This window comes from Coregonus lavaretus (genome assembly GCF_964263955.1).
Source record: "Coregonus lavaretus genome assembly, chromosome: 34".
Taxonomy (NCBI): domain Eukaryota; kingdom Metazoa; phylum Chordata; class Actinopteri; order Salmoniformes; family Salmonidae; genus Coregonus; species Coregonus lavaretus.
In genome coordinates, this window is record NC_140021.1 from 8,347,314 (window position 1) to 8,371,846 (window position 24,533).

The following is a 24,533-nucleotide window of genomic DNA, read 5'->3' on the forward strand; positions in this document are numbered from 1 at the left end:
CCATATACAGTTCATTGTTAGCGGTCTTAGTGCCAGCATCGGTTTGTGGCGGTAAATAGACAGCTACAAAGAATATAGATAAACTCTCTTGGTAGATAGTGTGGTCTACAGCTTATCGTGAGATACTCTACCTCAGGCGATCAAAACCTTGAGACTTTCTTAGATATCGTGCACCAGCTTTTGTTTACAAATATACATAGACCGCCACCCCTTGTCTTACCAGAGGCTACTATTCTATCCTGCTGAAATGCATTCCATGTTACTACTTCATGAAGCTGGTTGAGAGAATGCCAAGAAAGTGCGAAGTTGTCATCAAAGCAAAGGGTGGCTACTTTGAAGAATCTCAAATATAAAATATATTTTGATTTGTTTAACACTTTTTCTTTGGTTACTACATGATTCCATATGTGTTATTTCATAGTTTTGATGTCTTCACTATTATTCTACAATGTAGAAAATAGTCAAATTAACTTAAAACCCTGGAATGAGTAGGTGTGTCCAAACTTTTGACTGGTACTGTATATAGATCCATTATATTTTCTACATACATTTATATCTGGTTTTAGACTTTTAAGTTGACATTTAAAAGTTATACCATCCGAACATTATTTTTTTAAAGTTTTAATTTAAAATAATGTATTTTCTGGAGTGACAGCAACGATTTAGCTTGGCGCGCCGTAAATTAATATAGGGGAAACACTGCAAATGATGCCCACCTGACACAGATTGCGATTTATAAAATGGGCCATTTTTGGATTGCGTAAACAACAACAGTAATTGTGTGATGGCCGGGATGCAGGGTTGTGCTCTATTTCCTCAACAGCACAGCTAGGAGAGCTTAAAAAAAAAGCACCTTATAGTTGAAGAATCTTCTTTGTCAAAAGTGCACTGAAATTACTTCGGAACTGTACACACTTTGGAGAGGTGTGTGGCCACTTGGAAACACCAGTTAGTCCTCTCACTCAAACCCTTGTCATGTTTTTGTCTTATGTTGCACCTACCCCACATCTTCCAGGAATATTCTTATGTCACTGAATGTTTCCAGAGAATTTACAGATTTCTTTAAATCAACAAATGCAGTGAAAAATCACCAGTGTAATGTTTGGATTCAGTCTTGTGTCAGATGAACTGTTGTGTCCTCAACTTTGGTCTAATAATTTTCCCATAACCTCTACATCTGCATTGCTTGCTGTTTGGGGTTTTAGGCTGGGTTTTTGTATAGCACTTTGTGACATCTGCTGATGAAAAGAGGGCTTTATAAATACATTTGATTGATTTCAATTGCTGCCATGCATATGCTTTTCATATTTCTTCTGTAAGAAACATTTCAATTTAACCCTAACCATATAGTTGTCACGATCGTTATAGGAACCGGACCAAGGCGCAGCATGATAGGCGTACATCTTTTAATGAGTACTTTAACAACATGAACAAAACAACAAAACGATACGTGAAGTCTAAAGGTTCACCAACACAAACCTATACAGATCAAGATCCCACAATTAACTGTGCCAAACAGGCTGCCTAAGTATGGTTCCCAATCAGAGACAACGAGCAACAGCTGCCTCTGATCGGGAACCACCCTGGCCAACATAGATCTAAACGATCTAGAATAAACACATAGAAACTACAACATAAAAACTAACACCCTGGCTCAACATTAAAGAGTCCCCAGAGCCAGGGCGTGACAATAGGCCAATTCCCACGAGTGTAAAGGGTTAAAAAAGAACTGTTTCAAGCTATTTGACTGAAGTGTTGTTAATTCTTCAGTATTGTTGTGACTGCAGCTGTATTATTAAAGCCTTCTAACTGCTCCTTGTTTTCACTGGTTGTAGTTGGGTGTTGATTTTTTGTATGTTTATTTGGTGTAGACTGAAGTGTTGCGTGTCCCTAACCATGGCGGGTTGAGACCCCTGAGAGACATGGTGGATCAGAGATAACACTCTTCCCCGGATAAAAATTGAGCTTTTTAATTGCAAAGGCCTATCGAGTCACAAGGTCAAACAAAAGCATTTTTTTGTGAAGACAGGACAGTGGGAGGGATTACAATTGGTTTTAAAGTGTGACAAGCTTCAAGAGAGAGGAACTGAAACAGAGACTTTTAAAGAGCGGATATCATAATAGTCTATTCTGGCTATAGTAGTAAGTCTCCAGCTCATGTTTTAATATACAAAAATAAATAATAACAATAAAATACAAAGTAACCAGCTCATGTTTGTGCAGCAGTTAAAAACTGCATAGAGACATTTGTACAACTTTCCAAACCAAGGCCATAACAGAATTTAGATCAATTAGTAACCAGAGACATAGTATCATGGTTAAAGCCATGACACAATTGCGTTTGAAGTTACTGCAGTCGATAAAACAACGGACACATACGTTTCCTATTGACCACTTGTGTAGATGGAACATTATGTTAGTGGGGACTACAGCACAACGTTGTGTGACTTCTTGTGTCAGACGTCTTTATACAGTAGGAGATGTTCAATAGACGGAACACTTACTTGCAGAGTAGTGTCAAAAACCACGAGCTTGGAGCTGGTAGGAACAATGTCATAGCACTTGTGCGACTTCATAAAGCGCATGTAGATATCACTTTCGGATTCTTCAACAGCTGAAAGTAAAGCACATATTATATTATCGTACTGGAAAACATTCATGAAGTATCCAAAACAGGAATAGTCATACAACAATGGGAATCCTTATGCCCTGTGCTTTGACCAGTAATGAGAAGGTCAAAGGGATTGCCCTATGCACGTCTCAGTGCCATATTCTCTTTGAGGAAGACATAGTATTCTGAACAAAACACAAGACGTAAAGTGTTGGTCCCATGTTTCATGAGCTGAAATAAGACCCCAGAAATGTCCCATAGGCACAGAAAGTTAATTTCTCTCAAATTTTGTGCACACATTTGTTTATTTTATTTATTTTTAATTTCACCTTTATTTAACCAGGTAAGCCAGTTGAGAACAAGTTCTCATTTACAACTGCGACCTGGCCAAGATAAAGCAAAGCAGAGTGATAAAAACAACAACGCAGAGTTACATATGGAATAAACAAAACGTACAGTCTATCACACAATATAAAAAATATATATACAGTGTGTGCAAATGTAGTAAGTTATGGAGATAAAGCAATAAATAGGCCATAGTGCAAAATAATTACAATTTAGTATTAACACTGGAGTGATAGATGTGCAGAAGATGATGTGCAAATAGAGATACTGGGGTGCAAATGAGCAAAATAAATAACAATGTAAATAACAATATGGGGATGAGGTAGTTGGGTGGGCTAATTAAAGATGGGCTGTGTACAGGTGCAGTGATCGGTAAAGCTGCTGACAACTGATGCTTAAATTTAGTGAGGGAGATAAGCATCAGATATTTTTTCAGTTTGTTCCCTTTCAGTAAGCATCTCTCCTTTGCCAAGATAATCCATCCACCTGACAGGTGTGGCATATCAAGAAGTTGATTAAACAGCATGATCATTACACAGGTGCTGGGGACAATAAAAGGCCACTCTAAAATGTGCAGTTGTGTCACAACGCCACAGATGTCTCATGTTCTGAGAGTGTGAAATTGGCATGCTGACTGTCCACCAGGGCTGTTGCCAGAGAATTTAATATTAATCTCTACCATAAGCCGCCTCCAACGCCGTTTTCGAAAATTTGGCAGTACGTCCAACCGGCCTCACAACCGCAGACCACGTGTAACCACGCCAGCCCATGACGTCGATATCCGGCTTCTTCACCTGCAGGATCGTCTGAGACCAGCCACCCAGACAGCTGATGAAACTGAGGAGTATTTCTGTCTGGGGGAAGAACTAATTCTGATTGGCTGGGCCTTGCTCCCCAGTGGGTGGGCAATGTCTCCCAAGTGGGTGGGCAATGTCTCCCACCCATTGCTGCGCCCCTGCCCTGTCATGTGAAATCCATAGATTAGGGCCTAATGAATTTATTTCAAATGACTAATTTCCTTATATGAACTGTAACTCAGCAAAATCTTTGAAATTGTTGTTATATTTTTGTTCAGTATACATGGGGAAAAAGTAGTCCCGGGCATTTTCATATAGCTACAAAATATGATCTCTCAAAACCACCACATCATTGTGTGAGATATCCTTGGTGTCGGATATCACCTTTCTCCTCAAAGGACTTGAATTTAAAAGGTATATTCAATTAACTAAGAAAGCGGAAGTGTCTCAATCGCTGACTATTCAAACTCATAATCTCCATGCTAATTCTCACCGTACCAATACGGATACACTAAACAGCCTTTTGTTAAGCTCTCAAAACAGAGCAGTTGTTTGTTCTGTGGTTGGAAGGAGCAACCATGCTCCCCACACCAAAATATATCCTTAAGTAGTCTAGACTATTTGGCCTACATCGTCTGGACGTTGCCAGACATTCTGGCTGTGATTTGTACCGATGCTGCCATCTTAGTACTGTGCGGTCTGTACACCTGTGTCTGGTTGCAGCTCTCAGTCTGTGTCGCTGCATCAGGTCAATGCGTAACACTGACAGCTCCCCTCCCATGGCTTTAGCCCCGTCAGTTCCGATGACGGGTGAGAGGGCTGTGTCGACACCTCAGTCGATGGTCACAGCCCAGGTACATACATATCATAACCTGGGTATCCGAGCCTGATGCCGCATGTAGCATTGCTAAACAGCAAATGCTTAAAAAGGGACGTAAATCAACTTTGTCGATGGACATTGTGACACTTGAAATTAATCAAATTGCATAATAATAATAAATAAAATAAATAAATAAATACATAATATCTTCCATCTGCTTTGTCCTAGATGTTCTGACCCAACTATCCTATAATAACTATTTTAGACTTTGCTTCCTTGCTATGCAGAGCAGCAGCAGAGTGCCTTACAAACCTGAGTGGAATGAGATGTACACAACCCTACTGCAGCCAGAATAGTCCTTCAATAAAGCAGATGTGTATTCTGTTATCAACACAAATACGTCTGCCTTATCTATAAAACCTTAAAACCTAAACAGTAGGTAAGGGTATCAGAGATTTTAATAGAGTGCGCAATGGACATACCAACTTCCCTTACCAAGCCCTTAACAACATGGCTGTGGCTGCTGCCCAAAGCCATTGCCTCACGATCACACCCCGAATAAGCGGCCCAAACAATCTCCCATTAAAACTACTCTGAGCGTCTGAGTATTTCGATTTACCACTGAGCACAGGCATGGCACTCTGGCCATCAGCCATGTTGTTTTTTCTGAGAATTGAATTACTGTAGAATGGTCCTTTAGAAGAGCCTTGATGATTCATATTTTACCAACATGGGAAAGGAGGTAGCAGTAGTCTGTCTGCCTATTATCACACATAGCCTATTGGATGAGCATTGGCTAATATTTGTGGGTTAACTTATAAAACAACATGGCGAGGAAAAATGCATACAGTATGAATAGGATTAAGCGACATGTCTGATGTTGATCCATTTATGGAGTCATATCTAGGTTATTTCCATTAGAACGGTATAGTAAGAACTTGGGAGTGAGAATGAGTTTGGCACTCATTAAAGGCAGCATCCATGTTTATTTTGCAAAAGTCACTGTAAAAGATGAAAACATTCTGCCCACACATCTACAGAAATGTGATAAAATGTGCCATTGTTCTCATCTTTTTGATGTACGTATTCTTTTCAGAAATGGCGCACGCAGATGTTTAGTGTGAAATGTAGTTCTACCAATCCAAAAGGTAATCAACCACTAGACAGCACCTCTATGAACGGGCCCAGCAAGTGTAGTTTATATCCAATCATATCCTTTATGGCAACCTGTCAACTCCACCCCCAACACACAATGATTTTTTAAGTAGGGAAGAATAGTTCAGAACTGTTGTATAGAACGGGCATGACTCGCCATCCAGTGGACTTATGTGGTAATACCATCTATCTATGCTGCAGCACCGTATCTGGGACAGCTGCCAAGCTGGAACATCACATTGTGGCTGGAGAGAGGCAGCCAACAGATTAGCAGGGATGAAGGCGAACTAGTCCCCACCCAACATGGACGGAATCCCCTTCATAATCACAATAACGTCCCTCCCCATCCACTAAAGCTTCTATACATGGATATAATGACGGGCTACATAGCTGGTATATAGCTCGGTTCCACGTTTGATATATTCACAATGCAGTACATGTAACCTACGCATGCACAAAAAATAGGTTAACATTATATGGTTTTAATATTAGGCTACACCACTAGAATAAAGAGAATATGATCTATGGGCTGGACGAAAATGTATTGACCACTAAATGCGTAGATGACATATGACTTAAAGGCATCATGTCGGTGAGATAGGCTCATTTTAAAGCGATAGCCCAATTGACCATGAGAAGATTAAATCATTAAATGGGCTAAACTTGCCTTGGTGAACTCTAGGTTAGGGCTGATTACATAGAAATCATAAAATCTACACTGAACAAAAATATAAACGCAACATACAACAATTTCAAATATTTTACTGAGTTACAGTTCATTAAAAGGAAATCAGTCATTTGAAATAAATAAATTAGGCCCGAATCTATGGATTTCACATGACTGGGAATACAGATATGCATCTGTTGGTCACAGATACCTGCGGAATGTTGTCCCACTCCTCTCCAATGGCTGTGCCAAGTTGCTGGATATTGGCGGGAACTGAAACACGCTGTCGTACACTTTGATCCAGAGCATCCCAAACATGCTCAATGGGTGACATGTCTGAGTATGCAGACAATGGAAACAAAAGGGACATTTTCAGCTTCCAAGAATTGTGTACAGATCCTTGCGACATGCATTATTATGCTGAAACATGAGTTGATAGTGGCAGATGAATGGCACGACAATGGGCCTCAGGATCTCGTCACAGTATCTCTGTCCATTCAAACTGCCATTGATAAAAGGTAATCATGTTTGTTGTCAGTAGCTTATGCTTGCCCATACCATAACCCCACCATGGGGCACTCTGTTCACAACGTTGACATCAGCAAACCTCTCCCACACGACGCCATACACGTGGTCTGCGGTTATGAGGCCGGTTGAGAGTACTGCCAAATTCTCTAAAACAACATTATGGCTTATGATAAAGAAATGAATGCTCCCTCAAAACTTGAGACATCTGTGGCATTGTGTTGTGTGACAAAACTGCACATTTTAGAATTGCCTTTCATTGTCCCCTGTGTAATGATCATGCGGTTTAATTAGCTTCTTGATATGGATTACCTTGGAGAGGAATGCTCACTAAAAGGTTTGTAAACACATTTGTTTACAATATTTGCGAGAAATACGCTTTTTGTGCATATGGAAGATTTCTGAGATTGTTTATTTCAGCTCATGGAACATGGGCTCAACACTTTACATGTTGCGTTTATATATTTGTTCAGTATATCATAGATAATTCCGAGAAATAGTTGGCCGATGCATTACCTTGTCAGCTGGCAAAAGGTTATGAATGTATTTGCACGTCTAAGAACTTGCAAAGAGGCTTACCTTCATCTTCTAGATCAAGTTTCTCCAGCATGCCTTCAGCTAAACCCTCGACCTGTGGACGAGAAGGAAAGGATAGTGAATTGACCGACTGACTCCTTCTTCCGCTACCTCTCCTCTTTCACTCCACAAACGGCACAGGTAACGCGGGCAGGAAGGCAGCAGAGACCGAGGCGCAGTCGGTTATTGCCAGTTTGACTGTTCAGCTTGAAATACCAGGTCGTATAAAAAAAGTAACCGTTTCTAACTACTAGTGGATACAATGTAATTGAAAACGTAGCTGCTCCTACAATGAAGCCTTCCCACGTTGAAACTAGACTTCCAAACTGCTACTGATTTGACAGTCGCCGGGTTTGAGAAACTTGTGCAGTGCTACTTAAACAAGAAACACAGTCCAAACGTTTCGCGCATAACAGCGTGTCTTTCCTTTCTTGCTCGGTGTTGGTAAAAAGATGAGCGTTCTCAGGTAGCCTATATCCAGTACTTTCGTGCTGACCCGAGACTGCCGAAGCTTGAGACGTTAAATATGATAAGGAAATACTAATCCCCTTTTCAGGTAAAAGTGGAACATTCCAATTTGCTGCAATTGCAGTGGACTACAGGTTTGTGCTCTTTGGTTTGCTCTCATAGTGTGCTCGCCTGCAATATTTCAGAGAACTTTAAATTAATGGATGGTCTAAAAGAGCTACACATTTTGTGTTTGGGGGATGAAAGCTATTGTAAAGCTCTGTAAACTGCGTCACGCCGGTACTCCAAAAAACCTCTGAGCGTATCCATCGAATCGAAACTGCCTACTTGGAGAGGCAGGCTACACTGTACCCACACGCCACAAAATAATTATAAATATGTTTCCGGAGATTATCAGTTTAACAACGAAATACTCTGCATTTTAGTGATGCATAGGCTACACTATAAAGTGCATCGATTTAAATACACTGAAGGATCATTGGATGGTTATTATTGTCATGTGCGGAACACTTATTTTATTTTGCCCCTGCAATTGGTTCACAACCAGTCATTGTATTACCCATAATATTTCATTATTTTTTAAAGAAATGTCCTGCCACCAGATGATTATAATGATGATGACTAGGCTGTATATGGGTCCATGTGTTGAATCCAAAGCAACTGTGATCCACAATTAGGACACTCAATTGTACTAGTTTACATAGCATGCCCATATGTCCACAGAAATACCACCATAGTGCTTCGTAATGTGTAGCCTAGCCTTAAAAAAAGGTTTTTAAAAAAGGTTTTTAAAAGTTGGAAAACTGTGGATACTAAATGGATGAATTTGGAGTGTTGAGTACTGCCAACCAGGGCTAGATAACCATCAGTTACTGTACATACATTCAAAACTCTTTGCATATGCTAAAAGCTTTAGCTTTGCTGTTTGCATACCACCATGTGTTCTTAGGTCTATACGTGATCAAATGCAGAAGCTGGAAGAGCCACACCTCTTTAATGTCTTGTAAGGTTTACACAGAGGGCAAGGTAGGGATTTGTGTCTGCAAGTGAACACGCCATGCTGTACTCATACAGGCAGTAGATCCTTTGTGAAACCCCTGTTAAAACAACACAGGAATACACATTCTCATTGCTCTCACTTCAAGCATACCCAACAGAGGGCATTGTGGGAAGTACAATCTTATGGCTTCACTGATCTCCAAATGGGAACAAACTTTTTCAAACACAATCTGAGCTCGTTGCACACCGTTCATGTTAGATAGACAAAAAATATTTAAACATTTTACAGAGTGCTCCAAAACGATTTATCCAATGAACATGAACAGCCCTTGGTCTGCAGCTATCATAGGAAACTGAAAAACGCTAGGAGAGAATGGATGTATGCAGTGGTGACCTGTCATTTTGAGACCCACATTTTTACCCCCAAAAATATATACACATTTATCTTCATTTTTTGGGGTTGCCTGTTTTCTATGTTATTTTGGCATTAATACATGCCACATATCAGTTTGCAAATAATGTAAAAAAATAAAAATCATTGAGTTAATAAAGCCTCCATACAAACATGGTCTCTTTTTTGCTTTCTTGAGTAAGGCAGCTCCAAAATGCAGTTGTTTCAAGTCAAATCAAATGTATTGTTCACATATACATGGTTAGCAGATGTTATTGCGAGTGTAGCGAAATGCTTGTGACTTGTTTCAGCTTAGCTCAGTGCTTTCTGAGCGTAGGGGCTGGTAATGTTCTCTAGTTGCGCCGTGATTGGCTCAGTGTTCTGTCACTCATGGGGACACTAGTCACTGCCAAATCTAAGGGTAGAGCCCGAAAATTCAAGCACCTTGGGTGCTGCCATAGAGTTACATTAGAAGTGCCCATCCAAGAAGGCTCAAGGTCATTGGCCACAGATAAAATGACATCAAATCACGTTATATCTACCATAGCTTTGATTGGACTGATCATGTCAACATCATACTTTCAAAATCCTAGCTAGCAGTCATCATGAATCAAGTCCACAATCTCCTGGCAAATTATTTTTAATCCTTGTCATATGAAGAGAAATTATGAAGATACATTTGAGATAAAATGTATCGGTGCTCATCGGCCATAAACATTAGTCAACAAGTTGGAAATCGCAAATTCAACAATGAGTGGTTTGGAAGGAATCAGTGGCTAACTGCAAGCATTGCAAAGCAATCACTAGCCTGCTATTCAGTGGAGTGGGTGTGTGGTCCAGATTCTCGGTTTAAGGTTCTCTTTTCCAAGCTTAAAATGATAAACATTCAACATTGACCATGCTGTCAATCCAGTATGATTTCTGCCATGCTCTAAACAACTGTTAACTCAGAACTGGAAAATCTGACTTCAGTGAGTTCAAGACAACTGGGAACTCAAGAAAAAACGAGCTCCGACTGGGAAAATAGGTTTTGAACGGTCATCCAACACGGAATTGTAAGTCGGGAACTCGGGCCTCTTTCTAGAGCTACGACCTGAAGATCACTGACGTAATCATCATGATTCGACCTTGTTTTTTTCAGAGTTCCCAGTTGTCTTGAAAGCACCATAAATCCAGAAAATTGCAGACTTTGATAACAAAGTTTGATGACAGAAATTGCCCACGAAGGACCGCTGCACCACCTTCCTGTTCAACTGAGCACAGCACAACAAGGTGAGTCCAAAAATGTCTTGTATGCTGCTGCATAAATGATGTAATATGCCAGGGAGATATGTATACTGTAGCTAAGAAAGTAATAGTAAGTGTATGTTGTGTAGTAAGCTGTTAGTAGCCCATTTACTTCGCCCTAATAATTTTGTCTATTTTCCCCTCTTAATTTTGCCTACTGTTCTGACTTGGTGGTGCACATGTAGTCTATAACCTGTTTTAGAGAAATTTAATCATATAATATTGTCTGCTCATATGCCCCCTTTATTTATCCTACGGTTCTGACTTGGTGTACAGGGAGAACACTGTAAGAACTGCCCATGTTCTGAATTCTGTCACTGTACATTTCAAAAGTGCTGAACAAATAGTTATTGACTACGTCCGTCCTAGCTCGCTCATTGTCTTAATCGAAATTACGGATTGCCTCTTATCCGCTTGTCGTCCCCTTATGCCATAGTTTGTACTTCTCAATTGTCAGTAGAAACCACATTTGTTGAAGCAAGTCAGCCATGTTTTTTTAAAGGCAGTAAATGAGGCTGAATGAACTGTTTCTCTACCAGACAAGGCTCCGCTGATAGCCAGGTGTAGCAGTGGTAAGGTGTTGGGACTCTGATGTTGAGACAGCTTTATGTAGGCCCTAACAGTTTGTGGGCACCGTTTGTCACCGTTATAGTGCAATTAATGTATAGTTTAGTGTTGTGTAGTGGCTTTGCTGGCATGCATCCCCCCCCCCAAAAATGTTGTTTGCCCCACCAAGATTTACATGCTAAAATCGCCACTGGATATATGACTGAACAATTATACAATAGATGGCCAGACGATTCTGATTAGTCTGGTGGGTTTGGGCAGAAGTGCAGTAGGTGGCATGCAGAAATGTGCAAAACATCTGGGTTGGAGGAGGGGGGGGGGGGGGGGGGGGGGTTAGGCCATCATAACCAAATTCCTCTGGGATGACTCACTGGGCGTGGCAGACAAACAGAAGCACTGGTGAGCAAAACAAACTGCCCCAACTTCACCAGAACTCATTGGGGAACAAACCATGTGAACCGTTTTAGAGGAAAACACATTTCTGCAACATTTAATGCCATAAGAAGTCAAACTTTGATGTGAATATTTAGTAAGCACTGGGTTTAATTCACTATAACTGCTTTAGACATACCAAACATTTAAATCAAAACAAATCTATGCCTCTTGTAGTTATTTTTGAAAAGCTCAGAGTAGGGGTGTGGATGTGGAGCATGAGTCATTTGCTTGTACATATTCATCTCCAGTGTTTCACCCAAATCATAAGAATGTGGAAATACCCCAAAAGACACTATATATGGAAATGATTTACAACATTTCACATTGTTTTATTTGTTCATGTTCTTGTTTAATTTCAAGGCAAAGCTGAACCAAGTATGCAAATGACAACACACATTCTTCAGACTCACACTTTAGAATGTGCCATGCTCAATCAAAACTTTGGTGCTGGACCTGTCGATGTAATATTAAAACTGTGAAGTAGAGAGAGAGCGAGAGAGTTAGTTAGTTAGTTCTCTAAAAGGTGTTGAGCATTGTGGTTGTCATCCAGTGTCTCTCTAGCCTGGTCCCAGATCTGTTTGCACCATTAAATTGCCAACTGCTATTGAAAGAGTATGACAATGACCATTGAAGTTTGCAAGACAGTACAAACAGATCTGGGAGCAGGCTAGTGTCTCCTAACTAGCTGTGTAAAACAAGTGCATCACTTGGCAGAGACAGAGAGACACCAAACCCTTCTGAGGATTTCTGAGAGGCAAATTCACGGGGACAAAACCATTTTAATTCAAGTTAAATAACCAATTAAAACTGCTGGAGCATGAACAGAATGCTCTTTGTACCTTCCTGAGCCTCAGCCTTCTATGGAGTCATGCAACTCCAGTGCTTAGCCTAACTGTACAAAGCACAAACGACTTCACTACACAGTCCAGAATAAACATTTCTGAAGTCATATTGTACAGCTGTAGCAAGTGTGTGTGTGCGTTGGGGGAAACTGAGATGATAAACTAGTCGTGACACTCTGAGACCAAAGCCTTCAGCCCTCTGAGGAGTGATGGTGGCTCACCGTTAACATCTGCTGAGTAAAGCCATTAAACCCTGCAGCGGGAGACGACGATAGTCAATTTTGCCCTTGGACTTTCTGACTTTTTCAAGGGACCAAAGTTGAAAACAGCACAGATGAGAGAGAGGGGTGGGTGAGTGAATAAATAAATAAAGTGTGTTAGAGAGAGATAGAGAGACAGCAGCACAAATCAGATCAGGACTATTGACCAGCGTTTAACCCCCTCAAATTCAACTCTAGACCTCTAAGACAGTTCCACTGCCTTTTTTATTGTTCCCCTCTAATCAGGGACTGATTTAGACCTGAGACACCAGGTGGGTGCAATTCATTATCAGGTAGAACAGAAAACCAGCAGGAGAGTTGAGTACCCCTGGTTTAACCTGTCTTAACCTTGCTATGGACTAGACCAGGGCTCTCCAACACTGTTCCTGGAGAACTACCCTCCTGTAGGTTTTCGCTCCAACACCAGTTGTAACTAACCTGGTTCAGTTTATCAACCAGCTAAGTATTAGAATCAGGTGTGCTAGATTAGGGTTGGAGTGAAAACCTACAGGACGATAGCTCTCCATGAACAGGGTTGGAGAGCCCTGTCCTAGACTGTATGTAGTTGAGCCTGTCTTAACCTTGCTATGGACTAGACCCCTCAAACTCAACTCTGGACCTCTAAGCCAGTTCTACATTTTGTCATTGTTCCCCTCTAATCAGGGACTGATCTAGACCTGGGACACCAGGTGTGTGCAATTCATTATCAGGTAGAACAGAAAACCAGCAGGCTCCGGACCTCGTAGGGTAAGAGTTGAGAACCTCTGGTTTAACCTGTCTTAACCTAGCTAAGGACTAGACTGTATGTATTGGATGCCCTCTGCTTTCAGTTCCTTAGGGGGTTTGCCCAAACCATTCCCCATCTTCCTGCCAATATAGAAGCTTACAGGTTTCCATTGACGGCGGTTCAAATTCCAAGATAGCTCAAGCTATGAAGAAGTGGCGCCGGAGAAGATGGCTGACGTTTTACAGCCCTCTAACCAACTGTACTGTTATGTGTGTTTTCTCGCGTTATTTGTAATTTATTCTGTACATAATGTTTCTGCAACCCTCTCTTATGACCAAAAAGAGCTTCTGGATATCAGGACAGTGATTACTCACCTCGTATTGGACAAAGATTTTTTTCTTCAACGAGCCGAATGCGAAGGATATCCTACAGACACCCGACAAGGCCCAAATCCAAAACACCAGTTGGTGCACAAAATCTAATACTAAGGAAGTCTCAAGGTTTTGCTCGCCTGAGGTAGAGTATCTCATGATAAGCTGTAGACCACACTATTTACCAAGAGACTTTTCATCTATATTTTTCGTAGCTGTCTATCTACCACCACAAACCGATGCTGGCATTAAGATTGCACTCAATGAGCTGTATAAGGCCATAAGTAAACAGGAAAACGCTCATCCAGAGGCAGCGCTCCTAGTGGCCGGGGACTTTAATGCAGGGAAACTTCAATCCGTTCTACCAGCATGTTAAATGTGCAACCAGAGGAAAAAAAACTCTAGAACACCTTTACTCCACACACAGAGACGCATACAAAGCTCTCCCTCGCCCTCCATTTGGCAAATCTGACCATAACTCTATCCTCCTGGTTCCTGCTTATAAGCAAAAACGAAAGCAGGAAGCACCAGTGACTCGGTTAATAAAAAAGTGGTCAGATGATGCAGATGCTAAGCTACAGGACTGTTTTGCTAGCACACACTGGATATGTTCCGGGATTCTTCAGATAGCATTGAGGAGTACACCACATCAGTCCCTGGCTTCATCAATAAGTGCATCGGTGATGTCTTCCCCACAGTGATCATACGTACATACCCCAACCAGAAGCCATGGATTACAGGCAACATCCGCACTGAGCTAAAGGGTAGAGCTGCCGCTTTCACGGAGCGGGACTCTAACTCGGACGCTTATAAGAAATCCCGCTATGCCCTCCGATGAACCATCAAACAGGCAAGAGTCAATACCGGACTAAGATTGAATCGTACTACACCGGCTCTGACACTCGTCAGATGTGGCAGGGCTTGAAAACTATTACAGACTACAAAAGGAAGCACAGCCGCGAGCTGTCCAGTGACACAAGCCTACCAGACGAGCTAAATCACTTCTATGCTCGCTTCGAGGCAAACAACACTGAAGCATGCATGAGAGCATCAGCTGTTTCCGGATGACTATGTGATCACGCTCTCCGTAGCCGATGTGAGTAAGACTTTTAAGCAGGTCAACATTCACAAGGCCGCAGGGCCAGACGGATTACCAGGACGTGTACTCCAAGCATGTGCTGACCAACTGGCAAGTGTCTTCACTGACATTTTCAACATGTCCCTGACTGAGTCTGTAATACCAACATATTTCAAGCAGACCACCATAGTCACTGTGCCCAAGGACACTAAGATAACCTGCCTAAATGACTACCGACCCGTAGCACTCACGTCTGTAGCCACGAAGTGCTTTGAAAGCGCTGGTCATGGCTCACATCAACACCCTTATCCCAGAAACACTAGAGCCACTCCAATTTGCATACCGCCCCAACAGATCCACAGATGATGCAATCTCTATTGCACTCCACACTGCCCTTTCCCACCTGGACAAGAGGAACACCTACGTGAGAATGCTGTTAATTGACTACAGCTCAGCATTCAACACCATAGTGCCCTCAAAGCTCATCACTAAGCTAAGGATCCTGGGACTAAACACCTCCCTCTGCAACTGGATCCTGGACTTCCTGACGGGCCGCCCCCAGGTGGTAAGGGTAGGTTACAACACATCTGCCACTCTGATCCTCAATACGGGGGCCCCACAGGGGCGCGTGCTCAGTCTACCTGTTCACCCATGACTGCATGGCCAGGCACGACTCCAACACCATCATTGAGTTTGCTGACGACACAACAGTGGTAGGCCTGATCACCAACAACGATGAGACGGCCTATAGGGAGGAGGTTCCGAGACCTGGTCATGTGGTGCCAGGATAACAACCTCTCCCTCAACGTGATCAATACAAAGGAGATTATTGTGGACTACAGGGGAAAAAAAGAGGTCTGAGCACGCCCCCCATTCTCATTGACGGGCTGTAGTGGAACAGGTTGAGAGCTTCAAGTTCCTTGGTGTCCACATCACCAACAAACTATCATGGTCCAAACACACCAAGACAGTTGTGAAGAGGGCACGGCAAAGCCTATTCCCCCTCAGGAGACTGAAAATATTTGGCATGGGTCCTCAGATCCTCAAAAAGTTATACAGCTGCACCATCAAGAGCATCCTGAGTGGTTGCATCACCGCCTGGTATGGCAACTGCTCGGCCTCCGACCGCAAGGCACTACAGAGGGTAGTGCGTACGGCCCAGTACATCACTGGGGCCAAGCTTCCTGCCATCCAGGACCTCTTTACCAGGCAGTGTCAGAGGAAGGCCCTCAAAATTGACTCCAGCCACCCTAGTCATAGACTGTTCTCTCTGCTACCGCACGGAAAGCGGTACTGGAGCACCAAGTCTAGGTCCAAAAGGCTTCTCAACAGCTTCTACCCCCAAGCCATAAGACTCCTGAACAGCTAATCATGGTTACCCTTACTATTTGCACTGCCCCCCCCCCCCCCCCCATCCCCCTCTTTTACGCTGCTGCTACTCTGTCTATTATTTATGCATAGTCACTTTAACTCTACCCACATGTACATATTACCTCAATTACCTCGATTAGCCGGTGCCCCCGCACATTGACTCTGCACCGGTACCCCCCTGTATATAGCCTCCCTACTGTTATTTTATTTCACTGCTGCTCTTTAGTTATTTGCTTTTATTTTTTTTACTTAACACTTCTTTTTTTTATTCTTAAAAAAATGCATTGTTAGTTAAGGGCATTTCACTGTAATGTCTACACCTGTTGTATTCGGCGCATGTGGCAAACAACATTTGATTTGATTTGAAGCTTGAAAGTATTTGACCTCCATATTTTACCCAGGTCTTGCCACCATAATGCATTCACAGATGGGATGCACAATAAGGCAACAGCTAGTCTTCCTGTCTGACACATAACGAAAAATATATTACAGACAAAAATACTTTACACTTTACATTAAAAAACATTAGACAGATATACAAAAGACAAAAATTTACACAAAAAACTACTCAAGAATAATTGTGTGTGTATCTATCAGTTGCACATACAGTGCACTCAGAAAGTATTCAGACCCCTTTACTTTTTCTTTAATCTACACACAATACCATAAACACAAAGCAAAAGCAGGTTTTAAAAATTCTTAGCATATTTATTAAAAAATAAAAAACGTTAATATGACATTTACATAAGTATTCAGGCCCTTTACTCAGTACTTTGTTGAAGCACCTTTGGCAGCGATTACAGCCTCGAGTCTTCTTGGGTATGACGCTACAAGCTTGGCACACCTGTATTTGGGGAGTTTCTCCCATTCTTCTCTGCAGATCCTCTCAAGCTCTGTCAGGATGGATGGGGAGCGTCGCTGCACAGATATTTTCAGGTCTCTCCAGAGATGTTTGATCGGGTTCAAGTCCGGGCTCTGGCTGGCCCACTCAAGGACATTCAGAGACTTGTCCCAAAGCCACTCCTGCATTGCTTAGGGTCGTTGTCATGTTGGAAGGTGAACCTTCGCCCCAGTCTGAGGTCCTGAGCGCTCTGGAGCAGGTTTTCATCAAGGATCTCTCTGTACTTTGCTCCGTTCATCTTTCCCTCAATCCTGACTTGTCTCCCAGTCCCTGACACTGAAAAACATCCCCACAGCATGATGCTGCCACCATGCTTCACCGTAGGAATGGTGCCAGGTTTCCTCCAGACGTGACGCTTAGCATTCAGCCCAAAGAGTTCATTATTGGTTTCATAAGACCAGAGAATCTTGTTTCTCATGGTCTGAGAGTCCTTTACGTGCCTTTTGCTGCAGAGATGGTTGACCTTCTGGAAGGTTTTTCTTGGGGACCTTCAATGCTGCCTCGACACAATCCTGTCTCGGAGCTCTACGGACAATTCCTTTGACCTCATGGCTTGGATTTTGCTCTGACATGCACTGTTAACTGTGGGACCATTTATGGACAGGTGAGTGCCTTTCCAAATCATGTCCAATCAATTGAATTTACCACAGGTGGACTCCAATCAAGTTGTAGAAACATCTCAAGGATGATCAATGAAAAGAGGATGTGCCTGAGCTGAATTTAGAGTCTCATAGCAAAGGGTCTGAATACTTATGTAAATAAGGTATTTCTGTTTTTAATTTTTAATACATTTGCAAACATTTCTAAAAACCTGTTTTCGCTTTGTCATTATGGTCTATTGTGTATAGATTGATGAGGAAAAACGTTTATTTAATCCATTTTAGAATTAAGGCTGTAACGTAACAAAATGAGGAAAAATTGAAGTTCTCAATAGGCATACAAACATTTGGTCACATGGGGTAAAAAGGTATTGTGCCTTGAGGTGCTGCTTTATGTTGTTATAAATGAAGATGGACCATCTCTCATCCATGCATAACAGGAGGGGACAACCACCAGGACTGACTTCATAGGTGAATCTCAATAGTCTTCAGTTGGCTTCCTCGCCTCATCTCCAACCAACCATTGCCGTATTGCTTTCACCTATCCTGTGTTGTCAGATCAGTGCAGTTGAAGAATATGAATTAGACTGTTCAATGGGAAAACCCTTAGGGATGTTTTAGCAGTGGGGTAGTACTCACTGGTGGTGATTGTGAGGTAGCAATGGGGGCGGAGGGAGCCATGGGTGGTTTGGCGCAGGGTAGACTGAAGCGTTGCCCGGTGTCCGGCGGGGAAGAGTAGGAGCGCATCCGTGCCTCCAGCCTCTCCGGCTCGCTCTGATAGGCCTCCAACAGGAATGCCGGCGGCTGCTTGGCGGCCTGCGTTGGGGGAGTCGAGGGGGGCGAGGAGATCCCGGAGGCTAAGGAGAAACGGAGAACGGGTACAAGGGGTGGTGGATTAGACTTTCAGTATGAAAAAGGCCTGAGGCTCTTTCTGCTGTAATCTAAGACATGTCTGAGGGTGATGGGCTTCACTGGGCTGAAAATACAGCGTACCTCTAGGCAAGGAGCCACAGATGGGGTGCTATCTGATTTAACTTTCAGCAAGGATTGAGAATGAGATGGAGCTCCAGATAGATAGGCAATCAATCTGTAGTGCTGCCTTTTTGCCAGTTGAGACAACATTATTTTGGTGCCATGTGGACAGAGCTTGGAGGTGAATCTGAATCTGATGTTAATCAGATTCTTCTGGAACGGTCAGTGCTAAAAATATTCTGGTATGCACAACAAGACTGTGAACACATTCAACCAATACTGTCAAAGTCAGCCAGTAGGTTATACAGATGATTCAGAGACGACTGTGTAAGTCTGAATCAGCAGTAATGGAGTTCGGAGGATAGAAATAGCTGGAAAGTTATTTGTTTTAAAACAAAGAGGATCATTTATTGTTGTAGCAAGCATCTGAACACTGTTACAAAGACAGGAGGGACGACCTTTCAACTCTGAGTTTTAAAAGGACCTAGTTAGATCAACAGACATCTTCATTTATAACAACATAGCCCTTAGAGATATTCAAAGAGTCAACTGAGAACAGAAAGTCCATACTATACTAATGAGCTACTGTTATTCTAGTTACCTTTCCATCAAATGCATGGCATACCCACATTCTCCTTTCATGCTATCCAACAAAGCAAGAAGATCACTAATCAGCTCTCACTCCCAGAGGTTCTAATCTAAGACCTTATTGACATGCAGACGATGCAGTACATCTTCCTTGATGAGCCCAAGCAGAATCAATACAGTCCTCTAGACACTTCACCAGACTTTTAAGTGGCTAGTCATGGACATAGTGTGAACATACTGTAGTGACTTGCGGTGGTGTAGTACGAGTCATAGGCTGCATTCTCTTCCAAAAAGTCCTCCCTTCCTTCTGCCCTCGTTCACTCTCCTTCACAGATCTTCGCAATCTGATAACACTGGAAAGGTGAAAGAAATATTGTAGAAACTAGGTTGAGCATTTGTTTACATCTACAATGCCAGTTGGAATGGAATGCAGCCCATGTACTGCGTGTACAGTAAAACATAACTTCCTGTCAGGAAGAAATCAACGCCCTACACAACATTACAGTACTAAGCACCAGCCTTGCCCAACAGCATCGTGGTGGAGGCGTGAAGCTGATCCAGCGGCAGGTAAACTAATAGTTCGAGCGTTGGGCCAGTAAGGTTGCTAGTTCGAATCCCCAAGCCGACAAGGTAAAAAAAAAAATCTGCCGTTCTGCCCTTGAGCAAGGCAGTTAAGCCCCCACAACAACAGCTCCCTGGGCGCCTAATGTGGCAGCAACCCGCACCTCTCCGATTCAGAGGGGTTTGGTTAAATGTGAAAGTCAAGGTTCGTTTGGACCTTGTGTGCAATTGATTATAAAAATAAATGCAATCCTTTACCAGAGTGCAAAGGCTTTATCTGCCTCGCTTCACTGCGGCTGTCATTTTTTTACACTGTCATTGCCTGGGTCGTGTTTATCGGGCTCCAAACGGAAGAAAACGGACACTGAAACAGGAACAGACTACCCGGTCTCGTCCAATAAAAAACGTGAATTATCCTTTTCTGTTCCAACATGTTTTCTGTTGCATGCACTTACGAACACAACCCTGGTTCTTTTACGGGCTGAGGGTTTCTCTGGGAAAAGCTGCAGAATTTATAAGGATTCAGGGTAAAAAATAAGCAATGGGGGTTGAGGTTAAATGATGCATTAACTAATTGTCACGAACATTGAGAGATGGGTCAGACCAAGGTGCAGCGTGAAAAGCGTACATGTTTACGCTCCTACCAAGTGGCGTGGTGAGAATCTGTCTCTGCACCACGTGCTCTCACCACTGGTGTCCCCCAGGGCTCAGTTCTAGGCCCTCTCCTATTCTCGCTATACACCAAGTCACTTGGCTCTGTCATATCCTCACATGGCCTCTCCTATCATTGCTACGCAGACGACACACAACTAATCTTCTCCTTTCCCCCTTCTGATAATCAGGTGGCGAATCGCATCTCTGCATGTCTGGCAGACATATCAGTGTGGATGACGGATCACCACCTCAAGCTGAACCTCGGCAAGATGGAGCTGCTCTTCCTCCCGGGGAAGGACTGCCCGTTCCATGATCTCGTCATCACGGTTGACAACTCCGTTGTGTCCTCCTCCCAGAGTGCAAAAAGCCTTGGCGTGACCCTGGACAACACCCTGTCGTTCTCCGCTAACATCAAGGCGGTGACCCGATCCTGTAGGTTCATGCTCTACAACATTCGGAGAGTACGACCCTGCCTTACACAGGAAGCGGCACAGGTCCTAATCCAGGCACTTGTCATCTCCCGTCTGGATTACTGCAACTCGCTGTTGGCTGGGCTCCCTGCCTGTGCCATTAAACCCCTACAACTTATCCAGAATGCCACAGCCCGTCTGGTGTTCAACCTTCCCAAGTTCTCTCATGTCACCCCGCTCCTCCGCACACTCCACTGGCTTCCAGTTGAAGCTCGCATCTGCTACAAGACCATGGTGCTTGCCTACGGAGCTGCGAGGGGAACGGCACCTCCGTATCTTTAGGCTCTGATCAGTCCCTACACCCAAACGAGGGCATTGCGTTCATCCACCTCTGGCCTGCTGGCCCCCCTACCTCTGCGGAAGCACAGTTCCCGCTCAGCCCAGTCAAAACTGTTTGCTGCTCTGGCACCCCAATGGTGGAACAAGCTCCCTCACGACGCCAGGACAGCGGAGTCACTTACCACCTTCCGGAGACACTTGAAACCCCACCTCTTTAAGGAATACCTGGGATAGGATGAAGTAGTCCTTCTACCCCCCCAAAAAAAAATTAATAATAATAATAATACGGATTGTAAAGTGGTTATCCCACTGGCTATAAGGTGAATGCACCAATTTGTAAGTCGCTCTGGATAAGAGCGTCTGCTAAATGACGTAAATGTAATGTAAATGTTTATTAAACTCAATAAACATAAACAAAACAAGAAACAACGTAACGTGAGGTCCTCAGGCTATACACATACAAGCATAACACGGAACACAAACAAGATCCCACAACACAGGCAGGAGAACTGGCTGCCTAAGTATGATCACCAATCAGAGACAACGAGCAACAGCTGCCTCTGATTGGGAACCACACCCGGCCAAACATAGAACTACAACACATAGATTTTCACACCCCGACCAAACTACCTAGATAATAACAGTGTCTCCAGGTCAGGGTGTGACACTAATCTACAGCATTTAACCTCAAATAAAATGGATCCGGAAAACATGGCACTGGCAACACCAGGATAGTGGATTCCATCTGTGCGTAACATGCATGTATGTATGTATGTATGCACACATGACTGTAAGTCGCTTTGGATAAAAGCATCATTGGCATGTATTATTATTATTAATACAAATGTTCTCGAAACAAACCATCGTAACGAACAAAAAAATCTATCAATTCAGTGTATTACAGTTCCTAAATGGACAGCATGACAATGAGGTTTAAAGTGACCTGACATCACTTTGTCCTACATCAAGCCATTCATTATTTCCATCTGTGATACATACAACTGCAAGAGGAACAGGAGAGGTTCCCTTTGAAACCATTAGGTTGTAGGCCAGTGTCAGGGTCGGCTCCTGTCGCTAAAAAAACGAATTGGGGAACTCAGTCGGGGTTGAGAGTTAGAATAGTAGAATACACAAGGTGCAATTTCGAAATCAGAAGTTTTTCTGTTGTTATGTCAGTCACTGACAGTCATTCAATTAGCCTTGTCAGCGAACAATTTTTAGATTGGTAAGTTAGTCTAGCCAGTTATCTAAACTTATAGTAATCATGGCTGAATACCGACTGGGCAGACAGGGCGTGTGCCCAGGGGCCCTGACCTCCAGGGGGCCCACATTGATTTTGTTAGTCACTCTCACTCAGATATCATTAACATGGCATAAGTCTAACATGCTGACTAGCCTCGGCACACACGTGCATCCACGTGCGCCATAGTGTGCATGTTGATTTTGTCCATCCACACCAGATGCGATCAGGACACGCAGGTTGAAATATCAAAACGAACTCTGAACCAACTATATTAATTTGGGGACAGGTCAAAACATATGAAACATTCATGGCAATTTAGCTAGCTAGCTTGCTGTTGCTAGCTAATTTGTCCTGGGATATAAACATTGGGTTGTTATTTTACCTGAAACATTACTTTTTTTCCTGAATCTTTGTAGAATTTTGACTCTTTGAGTCACACAAAATCGTGTGTTCTCTACTCAGACAATTAATCAACAGATAAAAGGGGGAACCTAGTTAGTTTCTAGTAATCTCTCCTTCTTCAGTCGTCGTCTTCTTCTTCTTCTTCTTCTTCTGTGGACTTTATATGGCGGTTGGCAACCAACTTTAAGGTGCATTACCACCACCAACTGAACTGGAGTGTGGACCTCAGTTCATCTTTCAATCACCCACGTGGATATATGCTCCTAAAAACCAATGAGGAGGTGGGAGAGGCGGGACTTGCAGCGCGTCAAGCGTCAAAAATAGAACCAAGTTCTATTTTAGCGCCTGGCCTACGTAGACGCTCGCGAGCAGTTTGGATGAATTGATTGAATAACATGTATGTGTACATTTATTTTGTGACGCTCGCGCACGTAACGCGAACGGTGTGGTTAGCATGTAAGAAACATTTGTAGAATTGCAAGAAATTAGCTTTAAACGGTCAAAAATACTTTAGATAAACTTCTCTCCAAAATGTGTAGAATTGCAGAAAGTTTGCTTTAAAATTGCAACATTTTCTCTACTCTCCATGGCAAAATGTGTAGAATTGCAGGACATTTTTCTCTCCCCCGTCAAATCTCACTTAGGGCCCACAAAAGGCTAGGGCCGGCCTAGACTAAAAGAAAACATTATGGGGATGGAGGGAGAAAGGGATGGAGGGAGAGAGGGATGGAGGGAGATGGAGATGGAGGGATGGAGGGAGAGAGGGATGAAGGAGATAGAGATGAAGGGAGAGAGGGATGGAGGGAGACGGATATGGAGGGATGAGGGAGATAGAGGGATGGAGGGAGGTAGAGATGGAGGGAGAGAGGGATGGAGGGAGAGAGGGAGAGAGGGATGGATGGAGGGATATAGAGATGAAGGGAGAGAGGGATGGAGGGAGAGAGGGATGGAGGGAGAGAGGGATGAAGGAGATAGAGATAGAGAGGGATGGAGGGATGGAGGGAGAGAACTCCAAAGAGCATTTCTCACCAGTAAGATGTCATCTGAAAAGCAGTCTGCTTTGTGTTTGTGTGTGTGTGTGTGTGTGTGTGTGTGTGTGTATAGGCTTATCCATCTCTCTGCCTCATAAATCCACAGGGGATCATTAACATCAGCGCTACTAAATCACGACCCTACTGCCAAATGTATACACACACACAGATTTTGTATTGTAGATATATGATAGCAGAGTAGTGGCCTGAGGGCACACAGTTAATGTGTTGTGAAAAGTGTTATGAAATTGTAAATTGTATATAACTGCCTTAATGTTGCTGGACCCCAGGAAGAGTAGCTGCTGCCTTAGCAGGAACTAATGGGGATCCTTAATAAATACAAATACACACACACACTGTTTACACATACAAGGTCAGATTTGGAGATACAGGCATGCACACAATTCCCCATATTTTACACACACACACACACACACACACACACACACACACACACACACACACACACACACACACACACACACACACACACACACACACACACACACACACACACACACACAGCTCTCTGATGCATTGC

General features: G+C 43.0%; 1 protein-coding gene across 1 annotated transcript in view; it reads right to left on the bottom strand.

Moving 5' to 3' along the window:
- LOC311109401 (5'-AMP-activated protein kinase subunit gamma-2-like) overlaps positions 1 to 24,533 on the bottom strand; it is a 155,563-nt gene that overhangs the window by 47,590 nt on the left and 83,440 nt on the right. Inside the window, exons 4-6 of the mRNA XM_084152263.1 lie at positions 18,432 to 18,649; positions 7,500 to 7,551; positions 2,505 to 2,614 (exon numbers count right to left, since the gene is read on the bottom strand). Coding sequence (XP_084008389.1) covers positions 2,505 to 2,614; positions 7,500 to 7,551; positions 18,432 to 18,649 — 380 coding nt within the window. The remainder of the gene's footprint in view (positions 1 to 2,504; positions 2,615 to 7,499; positions 7,552 to 18,431; positions 18,650 to 24,533) is intronic.